The 17,383-nt window shown below is 46.1% G+C and overlaps 1 protein-coding gene across 1 annotated transcript in view; it reads right to left on the reverse strand.

Moving 5' to 3' along the window:
- Positions 1-17,383, reverse strand: part of LOC136825522 (mitochondrial pyruvate carrier 2-like) — a 56,423-nt gene that overhangs the window by 17,110 nt on the left and 21,930 nt on the right. Inside the window, exon 4 of the mRNA XM_067082096.1 lies at positions 10,509-10,604. Coding sequence (XP_066938197.1) covers positions 10,509-10,604 — 96 coding nt within the window. The remainder of the gene's footprint in view (positions 1-10,508; positions 10,605-17,383) is intronic.

A 17,383-nucleotide genomic window follows, 5' to 3' on the forward strand; every position in this document is an offset into this window, starting at 1 on the left:
AGTCAATAAAAACCACAAAAACCTAGGCATGGACTAACAGTGGCCTTGTCAAAAATAAAACTGGCACCATCAGTGATAAAAGAAAAGACCTAGTGTGAATGCTTACCCCCGATAGCCAAACTACAGACTCAGATGCTAGCAATGGCTGCAGGTGCAACGGCAGCATTCACTACAGATCGTAATCTGTTATCTGGCTTGGACGAATCGCTAGAATAACTGTGGGACAACAGGGTCAAACACAAGATCTAGACCTATAGAAGATACAGATCTACCATAACTAGCCTTATGTGACCGTGATCTAACTCTGTTCATGGAGGACTGAAAACAAAGGCAGGAGACAGAGGGCACAGTCCTTGAACATCCTGGGATGATAGTCCTCGTCTGGAAACTCCGGGACTACCAGACCTATCAGCAGGGGTGCTGAGATGACAGGCAAGGCTGCATCTGTGGATTGGCCAAAGGAAAAAGAGGACACTGTCTCTGCCAGTGCACTGGACACATTCGATGCAAAAGATTCAAATTGTTGCACAAAATTCAATTCTAGATTTAACTGAGTCAATATCTACCTGATTAAATCTAGCCTACTACCCTGAACTGACATTTGGGTGTAGAAAGATCTACATCCACTACAGAAGAAACTACAGACTTATCTCTACCTTTTTGACCAGGTGTTAATTCTAAAGAAAACCTAGATTCAAGACTGTTCTATTTACTCTCTTCTAAGTCTATCCTTCTCTTCTAATTCAGCAATTTATCATCTTCTCTATCTCTTCCCAAGACTAATCCTTGCACTGATCACAAAAGTTGTCTGAATCACAATATAGCTCTTGATGATCCATGCATAGTTCGTGTGTACGTACGTCAATTAATCTAATCTGGTCTTGCACCCACCTACCTTGCAAAATCTTACAAATTTCAATAGGGAAGACTGAGAAAAAGAATCCATACTGCCAAATACAGACCAAAATCCAAACAATCCATTTGTTAAGCAAGAAAACAAACCCAAATTTTAGAGCACTCGTCTACATTGATATCATTTAAAAATCTTAGATCAAACACTAGAAACAGTATATGGGAACTGTGTCATGTGGAGTATTTTATAAAGCATCCAAGCATCAATGGGTCACACTGGTGTGACAAGATTGAAGATGAAACAATAATGACATCAGTGTTGCATTTAATCTATTACGATTAAGTTCATGATTCCAGAAAGTCTGCCATTAAGGGATAAGGGATTTCAGTAAGGTAACACAAGCAAGCAATCGCAAAGACAGCTTTATCTAATTTAACTGTAATATACTCAGCTTTGACTCTTTGTCATTGCCCTTATTTCATTAAAACCACACAAGCAGGGATCAAACATATTTCAACATTTATACAGTATTAGCTTTCTGAGCTTGGCCCCATGTCACCCGGTGAAATTCCATACTAACACGAATTTCTAGGTATAAATATTGCTAAATATACCAGAGAAAAAAGCTTTCAGGAATGCTGGAGTTACTACCCCCAGATCGAGCGACTTCCATATGGAAGACGTCGGTATAACCAAGGGTGAGTGAAAGAATCACAACCACAGAGCTACTTGATAGACATCCCCATGTCAAAATCCCCCGGGAAGAGTAGAGAGCCGTTCCAGCCCTTACACTCACCCGCCCGCCAAGCGGCGACTCCAGCGCCACCTACACACATTCCATTTCTAGCATGTGTGATTTCACTTGTTAAATTTTTGTGCTCGTGTTTTTGCACTATTTTTGGATTAACCAGCATGTCTTCGAGCAGCTTTTCTGTCACCAAGTTAAGTACCATCTTCTTGTGGGGTTTTTATGATAAGTTTGGCTGGTTCAATCATTATTTTAAAGTTTTGTCCGATTGTTGTTATGACGCCGTGGCGTCCCCCAGCCGGCCATGCCGACCGCGAGATTTACCCATCCAGCCTGTTCTGTTTGGGTTTTCTCCTTGTCGTTATATTACTTATCATTATTCCCCCTGGGTTCCACCCTGGTGGTGTTTCCTGGGCGGGTTTTATCGGTGTTTCTCTATATTTATTTTGATCCACTTGTCGGGTTCCTTCATTAGGGTTCCCGTCATTTCCCGCTTGGATTCCTCCGCCAGGGTGTGTTCCCATTGACAGTATTAGCCGCTTTATTAAATTATTGTCGTGCTGGTGTTATTGTTTTTTGCCCTAAATTATGTGCGGAGGAGCATCAGTATTACCCTGTCGCTCCTCTCGGCTAGGCTATGCGCCTTGCACGAACACAAGTATTCATGGTTTATGTGTATATTTTATTACCGATGGTGATTTATCTGGTTCTAGTTATTAGCCTTCCTGGGTCTCCCGCTCTCCCCAGTTAGGTTAGGTGTCGGGTAGGAATCTTCAGGTTGAGGAAGTTTCTGTTGTTGTTCCTTCCATGGGCCATTGTTTGAGTGGTAGAATGAGCCCCATTGTCTTCCCCTTCTCTCAGAAGGGTAAAACTTTCGATGGATGTGTCTCCTCTTTGCTGTTATGGCATCCTCTCTTTCGTTCGGCTCGGGTTGGTTTCCAGCTCGGAAATTTCTCTCCCGTTTTTTCCTTCCCCTCCTTTCCTTCTCCCAACCTGTTAGCCTAGGCTATGCCTAGGTGCAGGTGTTGACCTAGGCTATGACTAGGTGTGAGTTGGCGAGTACTTAGGTCACTTTCCCCTGAGGTAGGCTACGTCCTTCCACGGCTAGTATTAATTTACTTGGCGTGGTGTGTGACTGCAGTTGAGCGGGTGAAGTATCTTCCCCAGTCTCCTGTTTTCACTGGCTCGGGCCTACTCTCTTCCCTGCCCCACCAACCCTTCCCCCCTCCCTCCTCTTAACCCTAACCAGCTCTTGCCTCGTGCGTGGGTGACGTCTACTGGCGTTTTCTTGAGTCTGGGGATTTTCCCTGGTGGAGGGATTCGCTCTCTCCCAGGGCAAGTCTCCGGTGGCAGTGTGCTTGGCTCGATGTTTCGTTAACTTGCTCTTGAGTGGGTTTCAAACATTCTTGGGTTTCCTTCCTCGTCCTCTCCCTGAGTTCGTGATGTTCGAGATTACTTTAGTTGGGTTGGCTGGCACTTTCTCCGGCCCTTGTGGCCTCGCGTAGTTGGTTGCCTCACCCTTCTTCTGTTTTCTAGCGGTAGAGGTTGGGGATCTCCGGAGGGGGTGCTTCCGGACTCCAGAAGGTGTGATGCATTTGTTTATTACCAGTTTGTTACCATCTCTTTTATTTTATGTATGATTATCCACTAGCGGAGTGAGCTGCTCACTCCGCCACTAGTCATTACTTTGTCCTTGGAGTCCGGTGTCCTGCCCTCGGGTTCCGCCGTTTTTTATTCCCGGCATCCCTTGTGGTAGGACCCAGTTGACTCAGCTCTCTCGCTCCACCGGAGTATTCCGGTGGTCGGAGAGCACCTTGCTTACCGCTTTATTTAATTTATTATCTAGTAGGCCCGTCTTTGACAGGGGTTTTCTTCCCTCTGGAGTACTCCGGTGGTAGATTGAAATACCCATGCCTGCCTAGTTTAAGTTTCTTAGAGTGCTAGGTTCATGTACTTTTTACACTTACAGACTGTGCGTTGTGAGGAGCCTGGATGCACCGCCACCCTCCATCAACCCTACGGGCATGTGGTGTGCCGGACCCACGCTGGTTGTGCGGTCCGGTTGGATGAACTTATCGTTTGGCATCCTGACGGCTGTGAGGTTTGCTTCGCCTTCGTCAACACTGTCCAGGACGAATCGGTAAGCTATCACCTTTCGTCACTCACGTTTTTTCCAGTCTGATATATGCTCATATTGTAGTTCATATCCTTATGCTACAATGTGTTATTTGTGACTTCCTTCTCTCCCTCAGGCTGTCGAGTCCTCTAAGAAGGAGGCCCTTGAGTCCCTCCGCGCCTGGGTGGCTGGGTTTTGGAGGAACGTGCCGTCGGGGAGTCCTTACGTCCTCGACGCCAACTTGCGAGACCTGCTCTACCCCGGCGCCCGGGTGGCTGCTGCTGTCCCGGCGGAATTGGCTGCCCCAATCATCCGGCAGATACAAGTCGCGACCCAGCCACCCCAAGAAGACCCTTTGTACAAAGGAGTTTCGGAGGACGTCGCCGCCTTAGATTTGGACCTGGAACCAATGAACACGGAGCCGGACCAAGGGGTAGGTAGAGAGGTAAGTGAGGCTACGGGGGCGGGCGCCCTTTTTGACTCCCCATCGTCATCTACTTCTTCCTTTTCAGGTTTTCAGAAGTCTTCCATCTTGCGGGACAGGGCCCCATCTGCTGTCCCCAAGTTGAAGCTGAAGACTTCATGGAAGGCGAAGGGCTATAAGTCCTCGTCTTCCCGGAAAGCATCTTCTTTCCCCCCGTCGAAGGCCAAGGTCGCCGTACCTGTGGCCTCCGGGAGCAAACTAGGAACCTCGGGCAATGGCGCGAGTAAGAGAGCATCTAAACCAAGCTCTCCTCGCCAGCCTACCTTTGACCCTGAGGCCTTTGCTAATTCCTTGCTCGAGAGGTTCTCGGCGGAGGTTGACGCAAAGCTCTCCAAAATAGCGGAGAAGCTTCACAGCCACGATTCTCTACTGGCGGGTATGGCTCGCTCCGGCGGGGCCGATCCACAGTACGGGATCCCTGATACGGCTGACCTCCCTCCCTTCGCTGTAGGGAACCCATGGCGCTTTGCTCTTCGTGCCATTCGGCACGAAGACACCTTAACTATTGAAGGTCTTGGCACGAGACGTCTGGAGGAGTTAGAGTTCTTCCCTCCTGATCTCCTGCGCCCTTACCCAGGCTTCGTTAGGCTGACGGAGGAAGCCTGGGTACGCTCGGATAAGGTCCCTAGGGAGACAGTGATCTTCCCAAGAGACCAAGTGCAGTCTGCTCTCCTGCGCAGTCTTACGGAGTGGCAGGCTGAGAACACTAAACTGACGCCTTTCAAGGGGAATTACACCATGTTCTCCTTGGGGGATAATTTGCCCACTCCCTGCCTTAACAAGGTCGCTCTAGCAACGGCCCAGGCTTGCTTTGACGGCAAACCCTTGCCTCAGCTGAGGGAGACGGACTCCACATCCCTGGTATTCCTGGGAGGTGAGGAGTTCTGGAATGACGCTCCGTCCACTTTTACGGTGGGTAAATTGGACGCTGATTGTGCATCTTCCCAGTTTAGCGAACAGCTTCCCAAGATCCCGGAAGCTTTGCTGAAGGCGGAGTTTGAGGCCCGGTCTCGGTTAGGCCGATCCTTGAACTCCCTGTGTATAACAGAAGCAACCGCCGTCTCCTTCGCAGAGGAACCCCTGTTTCAGGTTCTGGCTAAATCCCTGTTAGCAGGGTTTCAGTCAAACCTGTATGACTTTATGGTGGCAAGGTTTGAGTGCCGCAAGTTCATCTTTGCGGATGCCACCATACGTCATGAGCCTAACAAGCTCATGAAAAGTTCTATCTGGGGGGCGAACCTGTTCCCAGAGGCTGAGGTAGAAAGTGTTCTGGGCGAGGCTACCAGAGCCAACCAAAGCCTTCGTTCTCGTTGGGGTATCTCCGCCTACAAGCGGAAAACCCCGGAGTCTGGTACATCCCAGTCTAAGTCTGGGAAACGTTTTCGTCGCCATAAATGACCTTTTCACCAGTCGGTCGTTCAGGCAGTCCCAGTCTCGGCGGTGGGCCAACCCTCCACCTCCAAGGCTCAACCCCAACAATTTGTGCTGGTCCAACCAGCCCAGTCTCTTGCTGCACCCTCGTACGTCTCCTCTCCGGCATACAATTCTACCTATGAGGGCCGGGGGGTCTTTCACGGCCTTAATAGGAGCTTAAGGGGGTAGAGGTCGAGCCCCATACAGAGGTAAACCTGGCTCTGCCTCCAAGGGAAAAGTTGGCGTGGTAGAGGAAACAAACCTGCTTCCTCCCACTGAGACCAGTCAGGTAAACCTGGTTCAGAGACCAGTGGTCCTTCAGTCCTTGGGCACACAGCACGTCCAGGGTCTGGGTTGGATCAAAGATCCCCCTCCTCTGATCAGGTTCTACCAACCCTCCTCCATAGTCCTGGAGGAATATGTGACGGAACTGCTCAACAAGAGAGCAATAAAGAAAGTAAGGCACCTCAAGTTCCAAGGCAGGTTGTTCACTGTCCCAAAGAAAGGTTCCGATCAGCAAAGAGTGATTCTAGATCTGTCGCGTCTAAATCTCTATATAAAATGCGACAAGTTTCGCATGCTTACGGTGGCTTAAGTATGGACTCTACTGCCGCGTGGAGCCGTCACCACCTCTATCGATCTTTCAGACGCTTACTATCACGTCCCGGGTGCGCGGAACTTCTCTCCCTACCTGGGTTTCAGGCTAGGGAAACAAGCCTACTCCTTCAGAGTCATGCCTTTCGGACTCAATATAGCCCCCAGGATATTTACAAAGCTGGCGGAGACAGTAGTTCAACAGCTCCGGTCCCAGGGAATCTCCCTAGCAGCGTACCTGGACGATTGGATAATCTGGGCTCCAACAGTTCAAGAGTGCCGGAAGGCTACGGACATAGTCATCAAGTTCCTGGAATCGTTAGGGTTCCAGCTGAACAGGGAGAAGTCCCGCTTGACTCCGGAGTCCCGGTTTCAGTGGCTGGGCCTCCAGTGGGACCTGTCTTCGTACAGGCTATCCCTTCCGCCATCCAAGCGGAAAGAGATTGCCTCCCTTACCAGGAGGTTTTTGAAGGACAAAGCAGCATCCCGCCGGTCCCAAGAGAGGATCCTCGGCTCCCTTCAATTTGCCTCAATGACGGACCTGCTCTTAAAAGCGAAGTTAAAAGACATAAACAGAGTGTGGCGGAGACGAGCCAATGTCAGGCTCAGAGATAGGGTCTCTTCTATCCCACGGATCTTGAAGGCGAGGCTGCGGCCATGGTCCACAGTCAGTAGCCTGTCAAAGTCAGTCCCGCTTCAATTCCCTCCTCCGGCGCTGGTGATTCACACAGACGCTTCATTAAGCGGCTGGGGAGGGTATTCACCAAAACAAAAAGTACAAGGGACATGGTCTACAATGTTCCAACAGTTCCATATAAACACCTTAGAAGCTATGGCGGTGTTTCTAACCGTAAAAAAGCTCCGCCCCGCCAACCAGATTCATATCAGGCTGGTGTTGGACAGCGCTGTGGTGGTTCATTGCATCAACAGGGGCGGCTCCAAGTCGGGTCGCGTAAACCAGGTGGTGGTAGCTATCTTCTCCCTGGCGAACAAGCACGGTTGGCATCTGTCAGCCACCCACCTAGCGGGGGTACGGAACGTGGTGGCGGATTCCCTGTCCAGGACCACTCCGTTGGAGTCGGAGTGGTCTCTGGACGGAGAGTCATTCAATTGGATTCGCTGCCGGGTTCCGGGACTCCAGGTGGATCTGTTCGCTACGGAGAGCAACCACAAGCTTCCTTGTTATGTAGCCCCGAACCTGGACCCTCAGGCTTATGCCATGGATGCGATGACCATAGATTGGAACAATTGGGAGAGAATTTACTTGTTTCCCCCAATAAACATACTGTTGAAAGTACTACACAAACTCAGGTCATTCAAAGACCAACTGGCTCTAGTAGCCCCCTATTGGCCGAAGAGCAACTGGTTTCCTCTACTTCAGGAGCTCAAGTTGCAGAGTCATCAGATTCCCAGTCCCAGACTGACCCAAGTAGTACAAACAAAGACTGTGTCAGCTTCCTTAAGAATTCAGAATGCCCTAGTTTTATGGACTTTGTAAAGTTCGCTGCTAATAAGGGAGCAAATATTGACTCCGCTAACACTCTGTTTTTAGAATCTGATAAAAGAGAGTCTACTCTCAGGCAATATGATTCAGCGCTCTCGCTAGAGGTGATGATCATGTTGATTTCCTTCCGTCCGGAGAAGTCCTTCTTTCCCCTGATCACAGGTTCCTAGCTAAAAATGAAGACCCTCAGGACAGGTGGTCCCCTTGGAAGGTGGTGCCTCTTCCACAGGACCAGTCCTTATGCCCAATTCATACCTTAAAGTCTTACCTACTTAGAACTCCACAGTGTAAGTCGGGTCTCTTTTTTATCAGGGAGAAAGGTGGAACTCTTTCTTTGAACGCTATAAGGCAGCAAATTCTATATTTTATTAAACAAGCCAACCAGGATTCAGTCCCCAAGGTTCATGATATCCGTCATGCGGTAGCTACCTCTACCAATTATTTCCATAATATGGATTTTGCTGAACTTACCAAGTATACAGGATGGAAATCACCTCTAGTGTTTAAGCGCCACTATTTAAAATCACTCGAAGCCCTGAAATTTGCTGCAGTGGCTGTGGGGAGTGTCATCCCCCCACCCAAATAATCCTTAATCCTGTTCCTTTTCCCCCCCCGCCCGCCTGCCTCATTTATTTCTCTGCCTGCTCTTCCGGTTCAATCATGCCTCACTGCCTTGCTCCTCATAATTGATGTTACTATTGCCCGTATTATGGATTGCCTTGGTGATTGTATCTTAATATGCTGTGAATTTGGATTGTCTTAGAGGTACTGGAACTGTTTTTATTTATGCTCCATGTACCTCAATAATTTTTCATGTTGTAATGTCTCTCTTTATCCTTAGATTTAAGTTAATGTTTGATTGTCTGTGAATTTATCTTGTTGGGTGTATCCTTTTCCACCTGTAATTGATTTGTAATCTATTTTTGTACATTGTTCTTAAAGTTAAGTTGTTGTTCTTACTGTTATGGGATGCTTTTCTATAGAGAGATATGATCATTAAATCTGTATTTCATAGCATGTGTTTTTGTTCAAATCTCCTTGTTCTAAAAATTTTTCCTTTTTAGCTTTGCAGTCTTGGCATGATTCTCTGTTACTATTTCACCGGGTGACATGGGGCCGAGCTCAGAAAAGGGATTTTGACAAAGGAAAAATCTATTTCTGAGGGAGGCCCCATGTCACCCGGTGACCCTCCCAGGGCCTGGTTTCCCCCCCTTCTTGCACATGACAAGCCCGGGGGTGGTGCTAGTCTGGAATGAGTGTAGGTGGCGCTGGAGTTGCCGCTTGGCGGGCGGGTGAGTGTAAGGGCTGGAACGGCTCTCTACTCTTCCCGGGGGATTTTGACATGGGGATGTCTATCGAGTGTAGCTCTGTGGTTGTGATTCTTTCACTCACCCTTGGTTATACCGACGTCTTCCATATGGAAGTCGCTCGATCTGGGGGTAGTAACTCCAGCATTCCTGAAAGCTTTTTTCTCTGGTATATTTAGCAATATTTATACCTAGAAATTTGTGTTAGTATGGATTTCACCGGGTGACATGGGGCCTCCCTCAGAAATAGATTTTTCCTTTGTCAAAATCCATTTTTTATAACTTGCAGAATGAATGTTTAATACGTCAAACAAATAGGGTTTTCAGGCAATCATTCTTGAGATACATGTATTAAGTTATGAAAATTAACTTGCTTTACTGCAAGATATGAGAAAATATCCCTCACTCAAAAGAGATATGGACCCACTAGTATAAACTTAGGTCTGTACATTTATGTCTCATATTTTTCACTGAAAGTTGTGATGTTAAGGAGTACTGTATATGCATGTTTTTTCTTGGTCAATAGAAGAAATGGATTTGCACTCCATATATTAACAGATGAGGAGGAGTACAGCAATATGCTACCTATACATAGGCTTTATGAACTATATGTTCATTTACGAGAATATTTCTTTCCTCAAACAATTCCTTATCTGATGAATTACTTGCTAATATCTTCATAGCAATTTTGCATGTACAGATAAAGCTGATTCACTGCTTTCAACTCAAAACTTTTTAGAGGAAGACTTTAAGGCTCCAGAACACATTCTGAGTCTTCCATTGTTGAGTCAGAAGTCAATCCCTATATCTAATTCCTGTAACCTATAACTGATAAAACTGTAGCTTCTGCCAGTAACATCAAAACTGACTGCAATACTCATGTTGTTTGAGATACTTTTATACTGGCTACAAGGCAGACACCTGAAGTGTCTTTTGAACTGTAGTTTAAGTTACTTATAATTCAATGTTATAATCATGCTTTATCTGATATACAAACATTTGTTTTTGATACATAAAACTGAAAACCGACAAATAAAGCCCAGGTATGTTCTTATATGGGAGAAAATATGTTTTTTAGAGAAGAAACCAAAAGAATTCTCATGGTAATTAATACTACTGTATTAAGAATATGCTGTGTTGCAACATTAAGGCAGATTAAGGCAGTGTAAAAATAGTGAAGTCATCTATACAGTGTTTTTATCACAAGTAGGTATTTGATTGGTAAGGTTGTGTATAGTGAAGAAAAAATTTTACAAAAATAAAACACTGAGGAACTGTATTTTCTACCCTATAAATGTTGGCAATAAATATCATCCATTTACACAAAATGTATGGTTTTTAAGATAATTCATAATGAAAATTGGGAAGTGACCACATATGTCCTTCTTTAAGAGTAGGAAAATAAAATAAACTCCTTATTAATTAACCTTGAACAATTACATAAAACTGATTCTTTTAACAAAAAAATTATTTACAGTACAATACTTACATATAAATACGAGAAAGCTGATAAAGGCCTGTAAAAGCCACAAACAAATTAACGCTGAAGAGTCCCCAATTTTTAGGTATGATCACCAAAGAATACCTGTAAAATATGAGAAGCATAAAGATGGTAATAAAGCTTTGTAATAAAGTTTGTACTGTTTGCAAAAAAAGTTTAACCAGACCATCAAGTCCATTTTATGAACTTACATAGCTAGCCTGAATGAATTCATCTATCCATGAGGCAAAAACTGCAACATGAAAGTTAAAGGCTGTAGCAAGGGGAACAAATTAAAATCAAATGACAATCACCTGTTAGAAATGCAGATGGGGCTGAAGAAATGTAAACTAAAACCTTATACAGGTACTTTTTATTTATATGTCTATATTACTACACTATTACAGTATTATCATTACTGAAATGTTATCCTAAGGCATGATATTTTTATAATAAAATAGTTTTATATATACTTACCAAATAATTACATAGCTATAGTTTCTACTTTACGTGGCAGCTCAAAATTTGAAATTTACGGTAGCACACTTGTTTTGGGCTAGGTATACCACCCCGCCCACTATCGGGGAAAAACAAGTACAACGTAGCTAAAGAGCTCGATTCGTTTATGCTCTATGTCCTTGAGAGGGGAGGAGGGAGGGCTCCGATCATGTAATTATTTGTAAGTATATATAAAACTTTATTTTATTATAAAAATGTCATTTTTATATAAGTAACTTACCAATTAATTACATAGCTGAATCCCACATTGATTGGAGGTGGGATGAATGGATGTATACTACCACAAAAAAACTCTATGGAGACGAATTTGGAATAGAACATTAGCTAGCATCTTGAAACGCTTGTTGTGACCTTACCTGGTGAGGGAGCAACAGCAGATGGGTACTGCCTCTGGTCGTAGCTCCTCTCGACCTGCAGAGGCATGGCAGTAAAGCCAAGGGTCACCTCTACTTGAGTGGGTGCTTTGCAACACAGGAGGTTAATCGCAGGCTGCCAAAGCTAACAATCCCAAAGGGTCACATAAATAATATGTGGATATGCCCTTGCCCTGGGTGCAGTGCAACAGAACAACAAAGACCAGATAAAATTAACCTACACCACACGAAAATTTTAGCTAAAACCATACAATACAGACTGGTGACACTCACGACTCAAGTGTCCACCAGACTTCCCAAAAAGTACAACTATCCTTATTCAAGGATAGTGGACAGAGGAAAAAAAAGGCGTTCCTCCATCTTCCTCCTATCCTTCACCCCCCAATACCATGCCAGCTGTGAAGAATGGACCTAAAGTACTGCATTTTTCGTACACTGTTTCAATGTCCTGTAAGTAAAACATGGCAAACACTGACTTGCCCCTCCAAAATGTTGTTTGCAAAATTGAAGAGAGAAAGTCAAAGACGTAGCCATGGCTCTCGTTTCATGAGCCTTTACTTTACACAAGGGTAGTAAATCATCTTGAACTCCTGAATGTGCTTCCTAAATCACAGATCTTCAAAAGAATAAAGCATTCCTGGACAAAGGGCGTCTGGGGTTTTTCACAGAACACCAAAGATTACCGATCCCCTTAGGTTTTTGGTTCTCTCAAGGTATACTCTCAAGGCTCTTACAGGACAGAGGACTTTCTCTTGATTGGATGGACCTAGTACTTCTGACAGGCTCTTAATTGAAAAGGAGCGAGGCCAAGGGTTAGCTGGATCCTCATTCTTGGCCAAAATATCCAAAATTAGCGAGTATACAGCATTGTCTTGTGAGAAACCTATCCTTTTATTGATGGCATGAAGCTCGCTGGCTCTCTTGGCTATAGCCAGTGCCATCAAGAATAATGTCGTCTTCGTAAGATTCCGAAGTGACGATAAATCCAAAGGTTCAAACGGTGACTCTGACAGCCAGTTGAGGACCACATCCAAGTTCCAAGCGACTCCCGAGGGTTTAACTTGCTTACTAGTATTCAAATGTTTGATTAAATCACTGATGTTTTGGTTTGAAGACAGTTCTACTCCTCTATGTTTGAATACTGAACTCAACATTGCTCTGTAACCCTTGATGGTAGATGTTGTGAGTCCTTTCGATGTTCTAAGATATAACAGAAAATCTGCGACTTGGGCTGCAGACATTTGAGAAGAGGAGATATTTCGCTCCCAGTACCACTTCAGAAAAACTGCCCACTTGGATTGGTAGACTGCAGAGGAAGATTGTCGCCTGCACTTAGCAACAGCTTCTACAGCCTTCCTCGAAAATCCTTTCGCTCTGACAAGCTCCCTGGCAGTCTGAAGCCTGTCAGTGTGAGAGTGGATAACCCTTGATGATATTGGAGGAAGTGCAGCTGTTTGAGAAGACTTCTCTTCTGAGGAAGTAGCCTTGGGAAGTCCGTCAAAAGGCCCAACAGATTGAGAACCACTCCTTGTGTGGCTAAAAGGGAGCGACTAAGGTCACTGACAAGTCGGTGTGCATTGAACTTTCTTACCAATTCCCTCAACATGCTGAAGGGAGGAAAGGCATAAAGGTCGAGGATCGACCAGTCCTGCAACATGGTATCTGTTGCCCATGCTTGCGGGTCTGGAGCCGGGGAACAATACAATGGAAGACGATAGTTCCTTGACATCGCAAACAGGTCTATTGACGGCTTTCCCCATAGCTTCCACAGGTCGGTGCATACCTGTGGATTAAGTGTCCATTCCGTCAGTAGGACCCGTTTGCCAAGACTCAATTCGTCCACAGGACGTTCATCTTGCCCTGAATGAAGCGGGTCACTAATTGGGCCTTGTTGCTCCTTTGTCGCTGCGTAGAGCGTAAAAGAATGGGTCCCTCCTTGATTCTTGATTGAAGCTGGGGCGGTCATGCTGTCTGAATGAACCACTACTGTCTTGTGGAAGGTTAGCATTGCACAGTGTTGAAGTGCCAGTTGAATCTATTTTAATTCCTTTACATTGATGTGGAGGTTTCTTTCAGTAGGCGACCATGTTCCTGACACCTTCATATCGTTGAGAAGAGCTCCCTAACCCAGATCCGAAGCGTCTGAGTATAACATTAGGTCGGGGTTCGTTGGAGCCAGAGACCTTCCTGTTGTGAATCTGTCTTCTGTTATCCACCACCTGAGGTCCTTTTTTATCTGGAGAGTGATGTTGAAAATGAACGAATCTGGGAACGACTTCCTTTTCCAATTGGCCTTGAGGTAAAACTGCAGTGCTCTTGTATGTAGCCTGCCCAATGGAACGAACTTCTCTATGGGAGAGAGGGTTCCCAGAAGACTCGTCCATGCGTTGGCTGAGCAGGAGTGGCAAGTTACAAAGTCCTGGACTTTCCTGCGGCAAGTTAGTATCCTCTGTTGGGATGGAAAAGCCTGAAAACTCAGTCGGGACTAACTGTGGCTTCTTGAAGTTTATTAAAAGGCCTAAATCTTGGGCAAGATGAAGAGTTTTCTGCAGGTCCTCCGTGCACTGAGATCTCGAGGGGGAGTGTAGGAGCCAATCGTCCAGGTACAGAGAGATGTTTATCCCCACAAGATGTAGCCATTTCACTAGGGGAGCGAGTACCTGGGTAAAAACTTGAGGGGTTGTGGAGAGTCCAAAGCAGAGTGCCCGAAGCTGGAAGGCTCTGTCCTGGAACACGAATCTCAGATACTTCCTGGAGTCCGGGTGAATTGGTATGTGGAAGTAAGCATCTTGCATGTTGATCGTAACCATCCAGTCTCCCTGATGGATGGCTGACAAAACTGACTGATTCATCTCCATTTTGAACTTTGTTGTTTGAACAAAGAGGTTCAAGGCACTGACATCCAGGACAGGTCTCCATCCTTCCGATGACTTGGGAATCACAAAGAGGCAGTTGTAAACCCCCCACCCCGTGTTTACATCCTCGACTACTTCCACGGCTGTCTTTTTTAGTAGGGCTGACACTTCCCGAGATAAGGACGAAAACCTCTCTGAATCTACAGAGTAGGCTGTTAAGCTGATGGGAGAGGTTACTAAGGAGGTTTCACCTGAAAGGGATAGCATAGTCTTCTTTCAATACTTTGAGCACCCATGGCCCCACATTCTTCTTTTTCCATTCTGTCCAGAAATGGGAAAGTCTTGCTCCCGCTGGAACACAGAGGATGGACGTCTCATTTTCGAAGTGTTGTCTTGTTAATGGGTTTCCTAGTTGGTTTGGAAGTTCAGAGGTGGGCTCTAGGTCGGGAATGGAAATGACCTCTAGAACCTCCAAAGGGCTGTTGCTGCAGGGGTGATGACATTCTAGTAGTTGTACTTGTAGTGGCTCGTGCAGGGAACTTAGTCCTTTTGGTGGATTGCGTGAGGAGGTCCTGAGTTGACTTCTTCTGTAGATCCACTGACACCCGTTCCAGAGTGTCCTGCGGGAACAAACTAGTCTCGTCCAGAGGTGCAAAAAGAAGCAAAGAATGTTCGGATGGGGTGACTCCCTTTGCCGTGTACGAGCACCACAAATCTCGTTTCTTGAAGACTCCTGTTGTGAAGATAGTTGCTAGCTCTAGTGCTCCATCTCTTATGGCTCTATCTGCGCACCCTAGTACTCCCAGCCAGTCCAATGCGAAGTTCTCTTGAAGGGACGTAAAGTCTTCTATTTTCTTAGCTAGGGGCCCCCACCATCCAATCCAGAAAACAAAAGATCTCGAAGACTTTAAACATATCTTTAAGATGGCCTAATTCTGAGGCTGTGAAGAGAATTCTAGCCAATGAGAAAGCAGAGCGACGAGAAGCACCTATGATGCTGGAGACGTCCCCTTGAGAGGAGGCAGAAACTCCCAAGGATGGAGCTTCTCCAGTTGCATAAGACATATACAGTACTTCTGCCTTGTCAAACGAGAGGGAGGCGAACAGAAAACCGCCTTCCTGACTTCCCTCTTCTCTGCTAGCCAGGCATCCATGAGGTCGAAAGCTGTCTTCGACGATGAAGACAACACCATACACAGCAGTCTGGCAGTACCTGGTGGTTGTCACATCAAGTAGGCCGAACCCGGCGATAAAGGGACGACTGGACAGAAGAATGACAGGTAACAGACCAGGAAAAACCTGACCAGTGCCGAGTAATGAGAGGCAGGTTGCTCCTCTTCTGCAGGTTCCTTGACTGACAAAGCAGGTGATCCTGGGGGTTCCACAGTGTCTTGCATTACTGGAGTTGGCTTTTGAAGAAGGCTCACCGCTTTATCAAGTCGAAGTTGAAGCAGCGCCAATGAGGATCTTGAGCAACGGACGGAAATTCTCTTGCGGCATCCGATACTGGAAATTCTCCTTACGGGGTCTAGAAAAAATCAGAAGTGGGGAGGCCTTCGAGAGAGGCGTCCCCAGTGACTGGATGCACGGACGTTGTGTGCCCACCCGCTGTTGAAGCAAACACTGACTCCTTGGAAGCTACTGCATTGTCTGTGGACACTTGGTACCCCAAGGATGGGCGCTCGGCGATCTGACGTTCCCGCTCGGAGCGGTCAAACATGGGCTCTTCTAACCCAGAATCTGGGCGTCCATGAACAGGCAAGGTGAAAACTGCAGGCTCATGCCACGGGCGCTCAGACGATGATGGGTGCTCGGACAATGATGGGCACTCAGATACTGGGTGCTCTAGAGATGAAACCTCTGATGCCGAACAACCTTTGAGTTGGCGCTTATGCACACCACTAATGTACACTGGGTGCTCGTACTCTTGGCGCCCATGAGCTGGACTGGCACACACTCGTTTGGGGTCGGAACGCACTTTTGCACCTGAATGGGAGCGAGAATCTCTTGCTGGCGACTCTCAAAAACTACAAGACAGGAGAGGGCTACGTTCTCTCTCTACAGCTCACTTACGAGATGGGGGCGAATCTGAATCCACTGAAGCGCCTGGCCTTTTCAATGGACTAGAAACACTGGCAAAACGGTCACTGCATTTCTTTGATGCGGGAGAATCTGAATCACTTGAAGATAGGTCATGCACATCCATTCAAACCCCTTTCCAACGGCGTTCTTCTACAGCCTGGGAATGGAGGAAAACAGGCTCGGATGAGACAACGACTGCTCGTGGGCAAACCCCACCAACCTCACTTGGACTGCCAGTTTGATTCCTCCCATGTTGGCAAGGGGAGTTTAGCAGGGACCTTGGTCTAGGAGCATCGGTGGGACGAACATCCACCCCCTCCACTGACACTTCACTCGACACTACACTACACTATTAAATTTGTCCATTAGGACCTTCACAGAGTTTCCAATCTGGGAAACAGTATTGACAAGTAAATTAAATTTTTTATCTACCTGTGCTTCTAAGCTGGCAATGGCACTGGGTTCAGCAGAATGAGAGCTAGGTAATGGAGTGACAGGAAAAGCTGGAGGACTGGAAATGGGATAAAAAGCTGTCACAGGCATTGAAGGGATAGGCATAACATCAATATCAACTCCTGGAGAATGGCCTAAACTAGCGGAAGCCTTAGCTTCGGCCCTAGCTGTAGATTTTCTAATTCGATCATGCTGCAATTTGTTTAAGTGTGTCTGTAAAGTCTTCCATTTACCCTTCTCCCAGTCTTTACATTTGTCACAATTCAATTTCGGAGAACGAATTTGTTCCCTACAAGTACAACAAATGGTACATGAGTCATATTTTGCAGAAGTGAGTCTAGTTTTGCAGCCTTTACTGCAGTACCTAATGCTAGACAAACTTAGAGTCCGACATAATGGTTAAAATTCCAATTAGACAGGTCACAATCGAAGAAATAAACCAAATTCTAGCTAAGCTGGATAGCTGCGCTACCAAAAGCAAAGAGTACTTCACCAAAGACAATCTCCGACCATCCGGCGAAAACGAAACAAGAGCTACTAATAACTGGTGTTCAGTCATTAACCAGCAGAAACGAATTGAGCTCTTTAGCTACGCTGTACC

This window comes from Macrobrachium rosenbergii, chromosome 37 (genome assembly GCF_040412425.1).
Source record: "Macrobrachium rosenbergii isolate ZJJX-2024 chromosome 37, ASM4041242v1, whole genome shotgun sequence".
NCBI classification, from domain to species: Eukaryota; Metazoa; Arthropoda; class Malacostraca; order Decapoda; family Palaemonidae; genus Macrobrachium; species Macrobrachium rosenbergii.